At 34.9% G+C, this 18,444-nt stretch overlaps 2 protein-coding genes across 5 annotated transcripts; both read right to left on the bottom strand.

Moving 5' to 3' along the window:
* Positions 1-1,471: 1,471 nt before the first annotated feature.
* LOC114731689 (probable WRKY transcription factor 70) lies at positions 1,472-3,245 on the bottom strand. Its single transcript, XM_028918923.1, has 3 exons — positions 2,899-3,245; positions 2,420-2,530; positions 1,472-2,006 (listed from the first exon to the last, which is right to left on the bottom strand). Exons 1-3 carry the CDS (start codon positions 3,240-3,242, stop codon positions 1,472-1,474), a joined length of 990 nt encoding a protein of 329 aa, XP_028774756.1. The 5' UTR covers positions 3,243-3,245.
* Positions 3,246-6,831: 3,586 nt separating this feature from the next.
* Positions 6,832-16,547, bottom strand: LOC114731665 (phospholipid-transporting ATPase 1). Of its 4 annotated transcripts, none has more exons than XM_028918913.1 (9): positions 16,113-16,547; positions 13,695-15,805; positions 12,747-13,077; positions 11,798-12,575; positions 11,504-11,627; positions 10,840-11,059; positions 9,308-9,766; positions 8,911-9,214; positions 6,832-7,234 (listed from the first exon to the last, which is right to left on the bottom strand). In XM_028918913.1, the coding sequence occupies exons 2-8, from the start codon at positions 15,424-15,426 to the stop codon at positions 9,016-9,018; spliced, it is 3,843 nt and encodes a 1,280-aa protein (XP_028774746.1). In that variant the 5' UTR covers positions 15,427-15,805; positions 16,113-16,547; the 3' UTR covers positions 6,832-7,234; positions 8,911-9,015. The 4 variants fall into 4 exon arrangements, with proteins under 4 accessions (XP_028774746.1, XP_028774720.1, XP_028774737.1 ...); XM_028918887.1 differs by having other exon boundaries at positions 12,747-13,083; positions 16,113-16,546; XM_028918904.1 differs by having other exon boundaries at positions 12,747-13,080; positions 16,113-16,546.
* Between the last annotated feature and the right edge of the window lie 1,897 nt (positions 16,548-18,444).

Raw genomic sequence — 18,444 nt, 5'->3', positions numbered from 1 at the left:
ATCAATTACCAATGTTGTTACAACTTATATATACTTACCTATCATAACTTGGTTAAATACACCTCTATCATACTGGTCCAAAAAAAAATACGCCTCTATCATTACCATGATCTTAATAGTTAATGTCACTATTTCAAATATCAACTTTAGTTTTTTAGCAGCAAGAAGCAAAATTATTACGATTTTAAATTTTTGGATAGATTTACATTTAAAAAAAAATTCCAATTGCCTAGCTCTTAAGAATCAAAACTCTTAGTGTCTTAAGACAAATTCGTATCAAAAAACTTTTGAGTTTTCAGTACTCCTAAATAAAATATTTAGAACAAATTTACCCATTAACCTTTATTTGATTTCCATATAAGCCACACAGTCAAAACCTGATTGTGCTCAAATTATTTACGGGTAACAAAAATATTAAGTATGAAAGTAATTTATTAAAAAGAAATTCAAAAATTATAATGTCATGATGGTGGGGTTTGAAATTTTTCATGCCTTGTCCAGGGGGCTTGAAAGACGAAGGATGTGACGTTGAGCTTATCAAAACAAAAGAACAAAGGATGTGATGTCGACAGGGATACATATCCTGTTGACGATATTTATTTTTTCTACAGTAGCCAATAGGAATGTACCAGTGTGAAGAGTACATATGATATATAACTTTTTTTTTATATATTATACTAATTTGAAAAAAATAAAAAATTATTAAATTTGTTAAAATATTTATATTTATTATTTTTCTCAAACACTTATAAATTGATACGTAATCTAATGAACCATATGTATTTTAGAGAGATTATATAACATATGTTATAATTAATAATTTAGTAATTTTTTAATTTTTTTTAAATTAGTCAATTGAATAATGATAAGATGTAATGTTGTGTGTGTGTATATATATATATATGGAATAACTCTGTTGCAACAGAAATAAGAATTTATGACCAAAAAATATGTCACTGAGCAATCAGTAGTTGATATGGTGACGTCTTAAAAAATATCAGTAATATAAACATTGCAAAGTTTTTTGCAAGAAAAAGAAATAAATTTTATTTTTTTAAAAAAATTAAACTACTAAAAATATATAATAAGATATGAAATCTCAACCTTTCAAATTTTGATTTTAATAATTGAGATGAAAATAAATAGAAGTGAAAAAAGAAAAGTGAAGAGATCCGATCCCTTCTCAGGAATGGAATACCAACTCATCAAAAACAAGTATTAAAAAAAAGGAATCAAATGGTCCAAACTAATCCAACCAGTGTGTTAACAGCGTAAAGAGCACATTTATTCTCAAAATTTCCAAGAATTACACACTTTTGTCCTTTTTTTAATACATAACAAAAGTAGACACTATTTATATATAATTATCCTCTACTGATGAAGCCGAAGACCTAAATGTTTCAAGGACATGAATCTAATTAACCTTGTAACTCATAATATAGTTTTAAAAAAAAGATTCAAAATGATCAAATCAAATCATCTGAAATAAGAAGGGATCTTCAAACACGAGAGGATCATAAAGTACAGCAGAATTAAGCGCATCCACTTCATCACCACCAAATCCAAAAGGAAGAACTGCTTCTTCTTCATCACGAAACACAAGGCAACAATCATTATTGGATGAACATGAAGGAACAACATTAACATTATCATTGTAATTGTTTTTCTCTTGCTTGACGATGTTGCTGATGTGGCAGTGCTGATCATCCTCGTTTTTGACAGAAGAACCAGCAGATGGAAATAAAGAGCAGGAATCATTGTTGATTTTGAGCTTTTGGTCAAAGGTAGTGGTAATAATATTATTGTTGAAGCTGAGAATAAAAGCAGAGGTTGAATTAAGGTCATCATGGGAATCAAGAAAGGCCTGAGGATTATGGAGGTTGGTGCAAGTATGGTGGCCGAAATAGGTGGTTCTGTAAAGAGGAGGATCGTCTTGGATTTTCTGAACTTGTTTTGTTGCTGCTTCACATCCTTGGTCATACTTGTGAGTGCATCTGAAGTAGTTCCTGCATTTAATTAATCATATTTTTTTAAAAAATTTATTAGTGCATGTTGAGAGCAGTGGGAGAATTAATATGGAAAGAAAATTTATTAATTAGTAAGAAAGGAAAGATTAAATCATATATAACCTATACACAAATAGCTTTCCTTATCTGGAAAACTTTGAAAGGTTGTGATATTAAGGGGGGGAAACTATATAATACATATCCTGAAGTTCATATATATTAATGAAGATGACTCTTTTGAGATCAGAGTCATATGCGTGTAACAAAAAGTATAAATAAGGCTTGTGGGTATCATGAAATTTAAGAGCTTTGTGCTTAACAATTCTTTATTATCAGTTTGGTCATTATTTTACAGATAAAAGCAGAAGTTATAGGAGGGTGATTTGTATGTAGCTTGAAGTTTAGATGGAAACCTGGGGTGTTTAGAATCGAGTATTGTTTTTTGGCCATATTTCCTCCACGCATGCCCATCTTCCTTTGGACCCATTTTGGTGTCCTCCTCCCATGTCTGGGCACTACTTTTCCTGCAACAGAAAAAAAAAAAACAAATTCATTAATTATTAGCAACTTGAGTGATTAATTAGCTTAATTAATTAGCTCCTTAATTATTATTCTGTGCGGTAACATGCATGAACTCCAATATTAAAACTTATATATACCCCGATACCGACAACACACACATATATATGGAGTATAAAGTAACACACCTAGATATATACCAACAAATAATCTAAGACTTGAAAGTCAATCAGTTATAAAAGATCGATATAAAATCTAAGAAATGGATCAAAGGAGCGGGGAAGTTGATCAGAGAGAGAGAAAGGGATGAAGTATATATGGTTCTGGTTCATATATACATATATACACACACAGAGAGAGAGAGAGAGAGTACCTTTTCTTGGGAGTGCATCTTGTTGGATCTTTAATGGTGGTGGAGGTGCTTCTGGTCTTAGAGCTCTCCTGAGAGTCACCAGAGTGAGCAGGCAAGGGACAGAAGGAAGACAAGGAGGGATCTGCAGAAACATGGCGATTTGAGTTGAAGAGAGAGAGTGTGTTGGCGAAAGAATCCAGCACTTTCGCAGCAAGATCCTCAGCAGACGACGTCGTTAAGCCCTTAGTGTTATGATCATCTTCTCCATCCTCAGACCTAAAGATCAGTCGTCGAAGCTGGTTAGCAAGTTCACGCCCTCTCTCTAGCTCCTTCATTGCCAGATTCTCCATAACTAAACCACTCATAATACAAAAACAAAACCTTTGTATAAGGTGAGACTGAAGTACTGTGTAGTGAAGAAGAAGAAGATGAGAAAGTACTTAGGGGAAGTGTGAGATAGAGAGAGAGAGAGAGAGGAGTTGGGTTTGGAGAAGAAGATAAAGAGAAGGAGAGGGAGAATATAAGGAGGCATTCTGGCGGGCAGCGACCAGGCCTACCCAATTTTGGATGGTTCTTTTATTTTATTATATATTTTTTTAAAATTTAATTAATTGGGCATATGGGCGGAAACACGGAGGAAGACCATAGGAAAATTCCCCGGGAGATTAATTCTTAAAGTTACACGTGCTTTCACGTGCGTGTAGGCACCAAGGGTTAGGATTTCCCAAGGGAGTGGATCGTGGGTTGCGTGCCCGGGAAGGAGGGAGGTATTGGGGTGGTATGAAGGAGAATGACGTCACTACGATTATGTCATTAGTGACGTGTTAGCCAATGAGATGCAAGAACGTGGCACATCGGCATTGGCTGGACATCAACGTATTTTGTTGCATTAAAAAAAACATTGGAAAGGCCTCATCGATTGTTTGTTTTAGAATTATTATTCTCGTAATTTGTTATCAATATGCGTACTTGCTGGTCAAAAATAAATATCAATATATGTACTTGAAATTTCCCCAACAAAATTTGCGCGTGAACTTCTAATTAATCTTTTCAAACATCAAAAAGGAAGGAATGCAATTAAAAAATTATTTCTAAAAATGACTTCATTCCAAGTCTTAAAATTGTTCTAGAATTATTTATTTAAAGTAACTAATTGTTCTAAATCAAGATATAGAAAAGTTGGAATGGCTTCCATTAAAGAGAAAATAATAGAGAATCATTTAAGATGGTTTGACCATATTTAAAAAACGTCTTAAATACGCTACTAAAAATGTTGATCAAATAGTATGGAGTCTTTTAAAAAAAATAGAAAAAAAAAAGAGAACAATCATTAAAATTATTGAGTGAAATCTTTCTAGTAACACTTTATCCAAAAATTTGATCGTTGATAGATGTTATTAACATCATGCTATCTATGTAGCCAACCCCACCTGATAAGATAAAGTGTTGTTGTTGTTGCAGCCTAATTGTTCTAAATAAAATTATTGGTAAATCAATTGTTATTATTTTCGTTGTTGTTGTCCTAAGTTAAAGTTGTTACCTATTTCTTATCGGAAAAAAGTTGTTACTTACTAAAACAAAAGTGTCATTTCATTTTTTTTTTCATTTTTTAGAGATTTCAAATTAAAGGCGTTTAAATAATTTTGTTATAACATTTTGATTCCAAATTAATCTCTATAAGCTTCGCAATAATTAGGTTATTTTGGGTCAACAAAAAATTAAAATGTGTATTTGGAGGGTATTTTCGTGTATTTTCTCAAATTAAGAAAGCGTCATCCTATATTCTCACAGAGATGACAAGTGTAAAGTGTCAACATAGTATGCAACAATCATTATTTTCTTAGGAGCCTAGATTGAAAAGATTCTAGAACGTCGAATCCAAAACAAAATATAAAATTAATTTAGGAATTTTATTTCCTTTAAATAGTTGTAAATAAAACAAATCGATGTTTGTTATTAAACCAGTCAAAGATAAATTTGCAGTCAGTGAAGCTATGAGGGGGATTTACATGATTAATAATTAATAGAAAATGCTTGGTACCAAGGCTTACTTTTATTTGGTGCAGAATCTAATCCCGCGTTTCTGTTACAAAGATGTCAAAATTATAGTTGTAGACTTTGCAATATTATATGTAACCTCTTTTTTGGTTAATATAAAAATTAGATAACTAATAAAAAAATTAATTAAGTTAATTAATTATAACAAATGTATTGATCTTTCTAAACTGCTATATTTAATTATGTGCATTGGAAATATTTTTTAGTGGCAACCCCTTTCAATAAATAAGAGTATTTTAGACTCACTAAAAAAAAGGAGTATTTTAGATTAAAACATTATAGATTTGGAAGAAGTTAATTGAGGTCTTATAATTAAATTCAATCTCTTTACTAACTCTTATATTAAGATCCGGAGTTAGTATCACTATTGTGTATTCCAAATTTTAAAAGAAACAAATATCTCCCTTCTGAAAATCTATCAAGCATGTAAAATAAAATACTAGCAGGTATTGGTCTTAATAAAATGAGCTTTAGCTGCTTTAACATCACGTCTCAAGTTCGATTCGAATATAAAAAATCTCTTTGGAGGAACTACTTTCAATTAGACCTAACAATACTTGAATATAACCTAGTTAGACAATCATATCAAGAAAAAAATTTCAAATTAAAAATAATTAACCTGGTTTCTGTTTTACACTAATAACAGGTATAAATAATAAAGCCAGAAAAATCTCTAGGGCCTGTGATGATGAGTTGCCATTGTTGATTGTCCAAATAGTCAATAAGATGCATCACATAGTTGAAAGCAATAGAAAATATTACTGTAACGAGTACATGAAGCATGTGCGCAAAATGCATTAGTGCTACTTTAATTATCGAATCTTAAGTCACTATGCTTGTTTTTATCCACGAAAAAAAGATATGTTTGTTAATTCAATGAAGGTGTAAGTGCATGAATATCGCTGAAAGCTATGTGTTTCTTTATTTTATTTTATTTTTTTAAAAACGACTTCTTCAGGGTAGAACATGCCGCGTTTTGTTTTTCAAATGTTTGTGCAAAGTCTTGATATTAGTTTGCTTGGATCAAGGAAACTAAACACGCTTTTATAAGATCTCCCATAATAATTGCATTTCTTAATTTGTGTATTAATTTTTTTAATTAAAAAAAGGATTATAAAAAAAACAGTACGCGGAAGTAGGTAATAAACTAAATGGTTGACTTATTTTGGACCCCGCGCATGGCATGATAAACAGTAATTATACAATGGAAATCTATTTCCAATTTGGCCCCCAAAAATAAAAAAAGAAATCTATTCAAACGTGTCAGTAAGCCACTTTATTGAGTCGAAAATAACATGGATTAAATTCCAAACCAATTTGCAATTAAATGCATTTTTCAGCTCATAAAAAATCTAGGAAAAAAATTATTTTTTTAATAAATACGTATTAAAAAATATATTTATTATGTAAATATCAATTTGTTGATTTTCTAATAATTCTTATTCAATAATATAAATACATGATTTATAATTACAATATGAAAATATCATTTTTATAAAAGCTTATTTAACATATATTCTTATTTTGTTATGTCTTGCACTAAAACCAAGCATGGCATTCGAAGTAGGGAAAATCACTGTAAACTTCCAACAAGGGCATATAAACACACTAAAAATCTCAATGCCAAGTCAACAACATGATCCTTCTCGTCATTTCTTCTTGTGGCCCTGTAAGTTATCACCCACTTCTTATGAAACTCATTTGGTAATTGCAATTTTTTTACTCTCAGACCATAGTGATTTCCCCTTTAACCTATCCACTGTCATGTATTATGCTCCCTCCCAGGTACTTTTTTGGAGATATAAACATAGCATCGATTGTGAATGGCCTTTCATCTTAAAAGGGAAATGGCTAAGGTGCGATCGAATCCAGATCAGATCATCAAAGGCAGATGACTAAATCTAAATATACCCTTCTTTCATTTCAACCTTTCCTTTTTTTGTAGAAAACAAAAAAAAAGAAAGAAAAGACAAATTTCCTTTGAAAGAAAGCACCTGACTTTTTACACCACTAATATACACTTTTAGTAACGTAAAGTGTCTCCCAACCTCCCCTTGGGGGACCCCCCTGCTTCATACTTCTCTCTGTTCATCCCCTTGCCCTAACACATCCTTCTCTCTCACTCTCCCCCTCACCGAGACTCCAAAGACCGAAAGGCATTTGAAACAACCATAAGATTAACTTCATGACTTGCCTGTGATCCCCATCCATCACAGCACCACATTACATTCTTGGTTTAACCACGAAAGGGGCTTTGGCCATTTGTCTCACATCAATCCACTCTGCCACTGCTGCTCATCTGAGAATCAAATCCACAAGAGATCACATCACAAACAGATCCTGACATGTCACAACAATCTAATATGGTGGACGAAACTACTAGATTGACAGTCAACTCGGTGGACAAAACTATTAGTTTGTGATAAGCATACCGATTTATTAGTTCGTGATAACATGTTATAAATTCACAACTACAGACCCACTTTTAACTGCAATAAAACCAGAAGAGGCTAGCTCTCTCCCCATATGATCATTTATTTGAACCCTAAATATTCACATCTTGTTTCAAAAACTACCAAAAGGAAGCCCTATTTAATTGAATTTTCAAACATTTTTATGTAAAATAACAGGTGAACGTAATTAATGAAATTAAAATAATCTTGATGACAATTGAACTTTCTATTTTGTCTTCGCTTTCTTCTATACTGAGCCCTCAGGCTCAACTCCATTAAACACCTCCATCACCCAACATTTTTCTTTCCTTTTTCTCCTTAGGTTTACTCTATGCCCATTATCAAGTAGAAAAATAAAAATGAGAGTGGAAGCACACAATTAATATCTTACACAGTTTGTTCAAAAGAAAAGACTTATGCAACAAGCTTAATCTCATGTTTTAATTGTGTAGTTCAACTGCAACAACGAAACGTAGTAGTGCCTCTTGAATTTCTATTAGCTGATTAATATTCAGGACCACAACATCCAAGTCCAACATGATTAATGGCAATAAAACTACCAATGCAAAGGCAGCCATGTCATAGACCCTAAAAAATCCCCGATACCAATCTGACATTTTCTACACATTTAAAGTCCGTTTGGCAGGACGGACAAAGCATGATAGTATAAGCTAATACAATACATTAAGGGCTTATCATTTGTTTGGTACGTGTAATGTATTAAATATAAGTTTGTATCAAATGTCGCTGCCACCACTAGCCATCACCACCATCACTGGCCGCCGCCACTGATCATCATCACTATAGTTGCTAACAACCAACACTACCATCAGCATCACTAACCACCACTGCCGCTGCAACCAGTGGCCACCACTATCGCCAGCCTTCTTTGTCACCAAACCTCACTGTCACCACCGCCATCACCACTGTCACTGGTCTTCACCACCACCACCACCACCACTACCACCACCACCACCACCACCACCAACCCCCATCGTCACTGGTCATCACCACCATCATAACTAGCCATCACAATCTTACAGTCAATGATTGCAATCATCACTAGTCATCACAACCATCCCCACCAGCCACCACCATTATTGTACCAGCAATAAGCCTTATCCTACTAGGTTCTAAAAACAAATGTAGTGTAGCAGTTCTAAATGAATTTATTTGAATTTTACATAAAGGGTATCTTTGTCAAAAACTCTTTTTATCTTCTACTGTATCATATATATCACATCAGAAAGCAGAGGATATTAATTTATACAATACATTATGTTATACAATGCGATACCAAACATGGCATGGCATTAAAACTTCATCACCCCTATTATCCTATCAGGCCTTATTCTATACAGTATGCCACACAAGCCTCATCCAAATAACAATTATGGAAGTTCTTTTTAGCTTTATACCACAATTTAGTCCAAGGAAAGCAATTCAAGTAACCAAATGGAAAAAACAGATGTAAAAGTAAAATCATAAATCATAAATAAATAAATGAAAATGACGCCCTTACCAGATGACTTTTACAACCAACAGCCACAAGAAAGCAATGTGATGGTCAAATACAAGGGATGCCAATCGATCAAGATCTCACTAGTTTCTGGAAGACAAACACAAGTTAGCTAGAAACGTCTTGACTTGGCCTCAGATGATCACGATGTCTTGTTATTATCTCGGCTTCTCTTGCTATCTGGATCTCAGAGGGCCAAAATACTTGATAAACAACTTTAAAGACAAATCGAGGGAGCATTGCCACAATAATTATGAGCAAAATTGTGATCCAATATGTAGGAGACTTGGCCACATGATAAAAAGTCCTGCAATAGTTTAGGGAATATTAGTTATCTACTTGGAATTACTTCAAAGACAATAACGCAGAGTACATATTGGCTGACATAAATGTAACTCACCAGTAGTTTGGAAGGACAGGAAAAGAATCCAATACCACCATGCAACCAAATGTGATGATTATCGATCCCCAAACAGCAACGTGTGTAATTAATACCCAATGTTTAATGTCCATAGCCAAATGTACATTTACAAGGACGACAACTGCAATTGTCCACAAGCTGCCCATGCTCCATATATCAATTGTGCTATCCTTATAGGTGAACAAGGGTACGTAGAAGAGAACAAGACTCTGCCATAGAGTGTCCATCATTGTGATCCAAAACAAATGCATATTGTAAGCCTCATGCCGGTGACCTGCACCATACAGTTTAGGATACTGCAGGAGTGTCTTGTGACTCAAGTCTTTGTCCAGAATACCAACAACAATAGTAGGGACTGATGTGTATATCACAGAATAGAATACACTGCTCCAATCGGTCAATGCAGAAGTTGTTGAAAAAGCAGTGCATAATATATACCTACAGACAAATGAAACCAAAAAAATTAGAATCAATGAAGCCTTGTCAAAGCTACTATTACTAAAGGATAGCCTATACACTGAAGAATCTAATCCAATTTTGAGGCCAAAAATTTGTTACAACCTGCATACAAGTTTCAACAAGGATAGTATGTAGAGGAAAATGAAGATAAGATTTTCTGAGATAATGGCATCGTGGCACTACAATTTAACATCCACTAAGGAAAAAGACATTGTCGATTAGTTATGCCAACACGTCCAAGCGTATCTAACAGACATAGGTAACAAAAATTCATAGTTTTGTAATTAACAATTATACCCAAATGAATGAATTAAAAGAAATAACTGGCCGTAAGTGAACATCTTGACAATATACTTATCTCCAATTAGATAACGAAATAGCATCCATGACGTGGTTGTCATATCAAACACAAAATTTGAATTTTCCCATATATCCAACAGGCTACATATGTCTTTGTAGCAACACAAATGTGTTGCTTAACAGTTCATAGATTTCGGGAACAAATAACATTTTTAAAAAGATTAAAAACTTTCAAGTATAATATTTAAAATGGTGTTAAATATCGGATGATAATTTACACATTTATTTCATTAAATCTTTCCTTAATAACAGAATTTTGAAGATGCTCTTATCAAAAATATATGACCATACCTTATTATTGGTAAAGATATTTGTAAGCATATAATCCATACATTCGTAAGTGTATGCATTAAATTAAAGGTTAAACAACCTTTTGCTTGGCCTACTTGCCATTCAACAGTTGTTACAGAGTTCAAACCCCAGCATCATCCCTTATTCATGAAATTTCTTTTAGTAAATAAGAAAACTCATAAGCTGCCATGTCTAGGTTTACCAGTTCAAAATTTATACAGAACCGGTCTTCCAAAAAAAAAAAGGCTTTTTGCCTTGTCCGGTAAAGTCGTCTGTAGCTAACAGTTTCTCTAGACAGGTTTTGCCAGTTCTACTGGACTAAAGTGCCAACTTAATTCTCAGAACACCAAATAGAACACAGAGGCCTCCAGTTTGTAATATACAATGGAAACTATACATACCAGAATAGCATCAAGACAAAGACAGCATTGCGGTAGAAATTGTAGAGAACTAAATAGCCAACACGCTGATAATTCCAGTGTCCATGAACCAGAAGCAATCTTTTCAAGAACTGAAACTGTCCCATAGCAAAATCAGATGCCATCACTGCTTGACGACCTTCCTGCCCACATATTCCAACACCAACATCTGCCATTTGGATCATTGACACATCATTGGCACCTGAAAGAAATGGGAAGGGTTATAATGTCAAACTGAATTAAGTCTTGTTTTATAAGTTCATCTAGTCACACTAGCTTACCACAATCAATCTTAATCACTTCGGCATATAAGGCCTATTTACAGTAGAACCAAAAATGCCAATTGGCATAGTTGTATTTTATACAACCCAATAGCAAAAGGCATGTCACATCAACAACTGAAAAATTTTGCAAGCTTGCAGAAATTGTCGAGTCCATTCTTTCTTAGGACAATTTTCCACTATGACGCCAGACATGGAAATTTTAAAGAACATAATATCTTTTAGAAATATAATGACATCTAAGAAGCAAGGGAGTGTAAACATCAATATATCAAACACATAAACATCAATTTATCAAACAAAACCTGAATAAAAGCAAAATGTAAGTTATAGCATCCCCAGGGTCATAATCATGAAGAACTTACCATCACCAATAGCCAGTGTCATATCAACAGTGCGGCTCTTTATCAAATCAACAATTCCTGCCTTCTGCAGGGGTGCAACACGACAGCATAGCACAACTCTACAAGAAGTTGCAAGGTCGAAAAGCTGCCGACATGGAAAGAATAGTAAATATTTACTGATAAGTTGAATGGTACAGCTCCAACATGTAAAAAAACTGCACATGCATCTACAACTCTGATCTAAAATCAAGCTTTAGTAGTCCAATGCACAAAAACATTCCAAACGAAACTTCAAATGAAGAGAAATAATCTTGCCTCTGACTCCAGTTCCTTCTCCAAGATGTAAACCAAACTGTTTCCATCAATTACAAGTGCCAGTGGAGCATCTTCCCTTGGATCACATCTAGGCATATTTAAAGACTTTGTATTATCGGCCATCTCAAGATCACCACGTCCATCATTGGTTTTGTGCCTCATATTCTGGTTTCTGTTACATACAGATCTTATACCAAATTTGGCTTTTGCATCAGCCAAAAGATTTCTGCATTCATTTTCCGATGTGCCATTTATAATTATCATCTCCATATCTGGAGTCAAAAGTTTGCAGGAGAGACCAATTGAAATTGCTGTCTCTTGCTTATCACCAGTAAGAACCCAGACCTTGATTCCAGCTTGTCGCAAGGACTCAATTGTTTCTGGTACACCCTCTTGCAGCTTGTCCTCAATCCCAGTTGCTCCAAGTAGCTTTAAGTTGCATTCTATTAAAGCTGCTGTTTGGCGTAGTTTTGCACCTCTATCAGTTAATGAAGTGCTTGCTTCTTCATACATGCTCTGCCACTGCTCAAGTTCTGCATCTGAGAGATTCCTGGAAGCAACTACAAGTGTGCGCAAACCTTGCAAACAATATTCATTTAAATGAACCTGAGTTGCATGCCGTATGCTATCACCGTTGTCAATTTCATCAGCCAAGATGCTAAACATTGAAGTGTCAGCTCCTTTAACTAACACCTTTACCGTATTGTCAGGAAATCGAATAACAACAGACATTCTTTTCCGAACACTATCAAACTCGTGCAGACCCAAAACATCCAACCTGTATTGCATAAAAATAATTAAATTACTGAACAACAGAAACCATAGACAAATTACAAAAACAAATTAGCACAAAAAAGCAAAAAATGAAAATCCTGGGTTTTGCAAGTCCAAGATTCTAAATAAAACCAGGGGGATTGTAATCTCTTGACAATTGGAATTCCATATCTACCTGAGCCTCTCACCGTTGACATCAATAACAATATGTCCTGATGTCCGCTCAAAAAGTGTATATCCATAAGCAGAGGCTGCAGCAACTAAAGCTTGTTCATCAGGAGATTCTCCCTGGTATTCAATACATTCTACACCCTCATTTGACTCACTTGTTCCACGACTAAGCATGGGGATCACAGTATTACAAGCAGCCAATGTAAGGAAAAATTCATGTGCAGCAATCCTTTCATCTCTATCTGAATCTGTATGCAACAGTGTTGTGAGTTCTGAATCAACAGCAATTTCAGATTTAAGCTTCCACCTCCCTCTGCCACAAAACGCTGCTGCTGCTGCTGTTGTGAAAGAACACAGAGCAGTCATGTCATAAACATGCACCAGAAAATACGCCAATTCACAAGCTTAAAGCAAGACATCCGATAAGCATCGCTATGAACTAATTTGACCACCTTGGGACTCAAATAAAGACACTTCACCGAAACATTAAGTTTATAATAGAAAATCTGAGAATAATCAAGCGAGAACTGTGGGAGAAGGGGGGAAAAACCATTAGATAGATCATTTATCCATATATTTTCTCATAAGGCTTGTTGTTGTCGTTGCCTAATGGAATAACTACAAAGCCTTGCAGGGCACAGCATAATCAAAGGGCCAGTTCCAGGTTTAGCTCTAGAGCAAATGAGTTGAATATAACAATCTAAGAGAGTATGATGATACTGGGATGCGATAATCTATTATTTATTGACCAACCATTTTGTTGTCAAAGTGAAATCAGGTGCATAGCTAAAAGTTCCACAAGAAATCCAATTATTTTTATTATCTTAGTAGTAGTACCATAAAAAATGGAGAAAAGATTGGACAGCTTAGTATCTTAACAAGAGATATTGGCATGATACCACATTCCCAAGCAGTCTAGAATTTCGCAATTATCTTGAAGGAAACTAAATACCTATTGTATTATCACCCATAAGTAATGAGCTCCCATAATTCCTTCCATGTATACTGGCTCTTCGAAATTCCATCTTATTTTCGGTAAGTGTTCCTGTCTTGTCTGAAAAAACATAACGTATTTGACCCAAATCTTCATTGATATTTAATGACCTACACTGAAACCTTGATCCGGAGTTGGCATCATACATATCCCTGTCCTCAATCATGAAATATGACTGGCCCAAACGAACCAGCTCCATGGTTATGTAAAGAGATATGGGTATCATTATCTGGAAAACTATAATCGAGCTCAAAAATGAGAAAAAGATTTCCATTGGTATCCCATAATATCTATATCTTTTCCCATTATCAGGGCCCTTTGTGAAGAATCTTTTTCTGTAGTATGGCAAGGTGTCAAGCTGGTCCTTATGACGCATCAGCCACAGGCCCATCCCAACAGCCACAACCAAACACATGGTAAAGAGAAAAATTGACAACCAAAGGGTTTCTCTGTTCATATAACCCTCCAGTCTGCTTCTCTTCGAAGGGGAAGCTGCACTGTTCAACATTGCCTTTGTTTCCTGCCCAGCATAAACAACAACACCGATTATCCAGTCTGTGTTCTTCAGTTGGCAACCACGCAGAACAATATTTGATTGGCTAAGGGGAAACCTATGCCCATTGAACTCCATGTTGGCTGTGAATTCATAAATGTTCCTGTTTGGTTGCTCACATCTAATGATCCCAGAAACAGCGCAACAATCTGGTGATACTACTGAAGCCATTTCCTGCCGAGCATACCTCGTCTTCAAATTTGATTCACCATCCAAATTCATTGTCTGAATATAGGCAAGCCCACTTTGATCACTTGTCCCCAATAAGACCATGTCAACAGGTATAGTCTCATCAGCTAAGATTTTAACAACCTCACCAACTTCAATATTCTTCCATTTTTTTGGTCGGAAATCATCAGATTGAAGTACCAGAGACTCCCGGTTGTTCTCATTGCGGTCCGACCTGTGCCTCCGCCAGTCCTCATAACCATCCTTAATAGCTGTGACACACAGAACAAACAAGAGGGGAAATAGAGACACGGTCCTACCAAACACAGCCAGCGGAGGGAGCTGATTTAGCGCCGCAATAGCAAGGAAATACAAGTAAGCAACCCGATGAAACTGAATGAAAAGATTCTTAGGGAGGAAGGTGATAATTGTGTATCTACTAGTTCGGATCTCATTCCCCGTGAACTCATACTTGTCATTTGTCTTCTTGGGATCATTGATGTATATTGACCTCGAATTGTCATCATGTAAGAGGTTATCTTCAAATTGAACACTTTTGTGACGAATTCTCTGTGATTTATTCTTTTCCTGCACTCGAGATGGAGCACCTGATATTTCAAATGGCACTGTATTGCTATTCATATCATGCTGTTCCATTGCACCCCACGATGTCAGGCGCCTCCTCTCCCGAGTGGAGCATTCCAGAGGCAGCTGCTGGCAAAACTCAGATTCAGCTGATTGAGAGTCCTTTTCTGTCACAGAAGTGCAAGGTTCAAGTGCACTACGAAAACTAGACTCGCCAGCAGATACAAAGTCTATGTCCTTCACATCAAAACTACCACTTTGAGTTTCATCAAAAATGGTAGATGGGAAGGAGACATAGCGGCTGAAGGATCCTGATTTCGGATAACGGCGATGAATCCCCAAAGAGCAATCTGATTCTGAAAGCAGTGGCTTATCAGGACTCATAAAAAGTTCTTCATCTGCATTGGTGGCTCACATAGAGCAGGGCCAACTACCATCAACAACGATCAACAGCCCAGAACAGTGGCACATAACCATGTTTAATGTGGTCCCAGATCTCAGGTCGAGCAGTTATTGCCTTCATGTTTCCTCCCAATCTTCCTTGACACTCACCAGATGTTTGCAGAATCTAGTGCACAAAATATTTGATTCCAGAGCTCAGTCATCCCACGGCCATTAAAGTGATGATTTTGCTGAGTATTGAGCCAATAGGAGGATAAAAATACAAAATAAAAAAAGCTCCACCACAACTACTTCAATGCCCGGATCCAAAGAAGGGCTTCTGAATCAGGGGGGATCAGCAGGGCTTCAAATGCGCGCAAAGCTGCGGAGATGATCAAACAAACAAGGAAGTCACGAAATGAACATCAATAAATGCTTCAGCAAATCCAAAAATAACCAGATGCCTTGTGAGTATCCCAAGCAACGTCACAGCCAGAAACAGGGAAAACGCCCATATTACACTCTGAAGACAAATCGATCACACAGACCACTTCCCTCCATAACCTAATCTAATGCCACCGCCAAAATACGAACAAAATATGAAGTACGCTTCCGCCAAATTCGCATCGCAGACAGATCAAACGTCACGAAAACGAGAAGTAGAGAGAGAGGGAGGGAGATAAACAAACCTGTACGCTTTGGGTAGGATAACGAGATGAAAATGATAATCCCGTGTGCAATGGTGAAACGCAGCTTCAAACGCAATGAGAGGGCAGGGGTGATGGAGACTGAGAGCCGACGGACGACCCAGGGAATCGGATCTAAGCCCAGAAGTAACTTAGTGCAGAATGAACCGGATCGGATCGGCCTGCGCAGAAATCAAAAGGAAAAAAAGAAGGTCCGATTGGGAGCAAAACCTTTAGGGCTCGTAAAAGGGGGGAAAAATCGCAAGCGGGAGATTAGCTGTGTGTTTTGTCGAAACGGAGAGGCGACGATGGCATTGGAAGAGAGAGAAAGAAGAGGGAGGGAGAAGGCAGGCAGGGGCACGATGAACGAGAAAATCGCAGGCTGAGAATTTGACAGTGAGAGAAACGAGCGGTAAACCACGAATCCTTTGGGTTTGCCTGCTCATTCACCACATTGAATTCACACTCCTCTCTCTCTCTCTATCTCTCTCTCTCTCTTCGCCAAACCTCTTCTTCTACAACTTCTAGCCTTTTCTCTTTTTTACACCTAACCAATGCCACGTACTGCTTCTCACCTTTATTATTTTCAGTGAGTTCTCAGTTTTCTCCTTTTAAGCTTCTTCATTCATATTTGGTACGGATTTACAGAGTTCCTTTCAATTTTTTTTTTTTTTAATTTGCTGCTCCTCCTGAATTTTTTAGTACAATTTTTTTTTTGGTTGATTATACACGCCAAATATTCTGATTTGTTTACTGTTCATGATTTTCTGTTACGTTTCTTCTGGTAAAAACCTACCAAAAATTAGAAAAAGATAAATGTAATTGTAAATTTTAAATACTCTTCTTAATCCTTGTTCTATTTATAAGCCATTTTTAATATATTTTATTAGAATAGAAAAATCTTATACTCTATTAATTGTTTTTTAAAATTTAATGAATTTTTCATTTTGTCTTTGTTTAATATAAATATACACTTTTTAAGAAAATAACAGCAGAAATAATAAATTAGAAATAAAATTATATATTTGTATAATAAATTTAACAAGATGACTTGTGTTAAAAAAAATACTTCCTATATTTTAGATTTGTTATCGATTTTTTTTTTTTTAATTTTCTATCTACTAGATTCAGTATTGACTATTGAAACATCCATTCACAATTACCATTGAGTAAATTATGTATGACTGCCTAGTTAATTTATAGTGGTTTAGTTTAGCATTTAAAAATCATTTAAAAACCAAAATTTCCTTATACCCTCTCACAACAAGTTTGTTGAAAAGGACTATTTAAACAGGAATTTTAGGCTTTCTTAAGGTAGAAGGTAAAAGTTTGTCAGCTCACTATTTATATATGATGACTGGACACTTTTCTTTTGGCCAGTGAGATTGACAAACCCTTGATGGAAAGGGAATTATATACTTTTTTATATGTTTTTCAGTTGTAATATAACTATAGAAAACGTCATATGAAGGAATATGCAAAACTAAAAGAGAATAATAGATATGGAATTATGCAGTGTTCATGTATTTAAAAATAAAATACATCAATAAATAGTGAGCAATTAAAGATTTAATTTCATATCAATTTTTAAATCCACAGATGCTGAATAAATCATAATAAATCATAATGATAGCTAGTTGTTCTAATAGTAACACCACCCACCACATTTGGATAATGTCTTGGGTTTGAACTCAATATTAACATGATAGTGCCCACGTGCCTATTTAATTGTATTATACCACTTTCGATCCTTAATATTAGAACTAATTGACTAAATTGAGTAAATTAGAAAAACTAGTTAAATTAGTTATTTGTAATAAATAAATATTATCTTTCTTAAAATATCCCTGCTAATGAAGTGTATTAGCTAGAAATACTATTATTATAAGGATTATCTTGAGAAAAATAAATAAATATAAGAGGCAAAGTGGATTAGAATTTTGTATTTATGACCAAAATAAAAGTCAAATAAACTCTTATATTAAAGATCAGAGATAGTATCAAAAATAATAATAATAATAAATCATGTTGGTTTTATATAATATGATACCCATATAGGTGATCAATTATAACATTAATAGAATGAAATATATGTGATTAGGTAAATTAATTTTAAAAAAATGATAAATATAAAAGATAAGGTGTCTGTTTGGAATGATTTATATGGAACTTTTCAATCATGATTTATAAAATATAAGGTAAGTATGTGAAAAAATTTTTATGTTGATTTGTATAAAATATACTTACAAGTGACTCTCAACATGAGAGTGAAAATGACTTGGTAATACATTTAAAACTAAGTCCAACTTGGAAAAATCTCCACACAAAAAAAATT

The sequence above is a fragment of the Neltuma alba genome, unplaced genomic scaffold, assembly GCF_004799145.2.
Source record: "Neltuma alba isolate B1F8T4 unplaced genomic scaffold, ASM479914v2 tig00002539_pilon, whole genome shotgun sequence".
NCBI lineage: Eukaryota > Viridiplantae > Streptophyta > Magnoliopsida > Fabales > Fabaceae > Neltuma > Neltuma alba.
Note: the sequence above shows the minus strand (reverse complement) of the source record. Positions and strands in the feature narration are given on the sequence as shown.

What these genes read in the sequence shown, in the direction of transcription:
- LOC114731689 (XM_028918923.1), bottom strand. Translation starts at nt 3,242, where the DNA reads ATGAGTGGTTTAGTTATGGAGAATCTGGCAATGAAGGAGCTAGAGAGA. An exon ending in AGATGCACTCCCAAGAAAAG is followed by an intron (nt 2,531 to 2,898) that starts GTACTCTCTCTC and finishes TTTCTGTTGCAG; the next exon opens with GAAAAGTAGTGCCCAGACAT. An exon ending in CTCGATTCTAAACACCCCAG is followed by an intron (nt 2,007 to 2,419) that starts GTTTCCATCTAA and finishes AATTAAATGCAG; the next exon opens with GAACTACTTCAGATGCACTC.
- LOC114731665 (XM_028918896.1), bottom strand. Translation starts at nt 15,426, where the DNA reads ATGAGTCCTGATAAGCCACTGCTTTCAGAATCAGATTGCTCTTTGGGG. An exon ending in GACACTGGCTATTGGTGATG is followed by an intron (nt 11,060 to 11,503) that starts GTAAGTTCTTCA and finishes CATTTCTTTCAG; the next exon opens with GTGCCAATGATGTGTCAATG. An exon ending in TTTGTCTTGATGCTATTCTG is followed by an intron (nt 9,767 to 10,839) that starts GTATGTATAGTT and finishes ATTTGTCTGTAG; the next exon opens with GTATATATTATGCACTGCTT.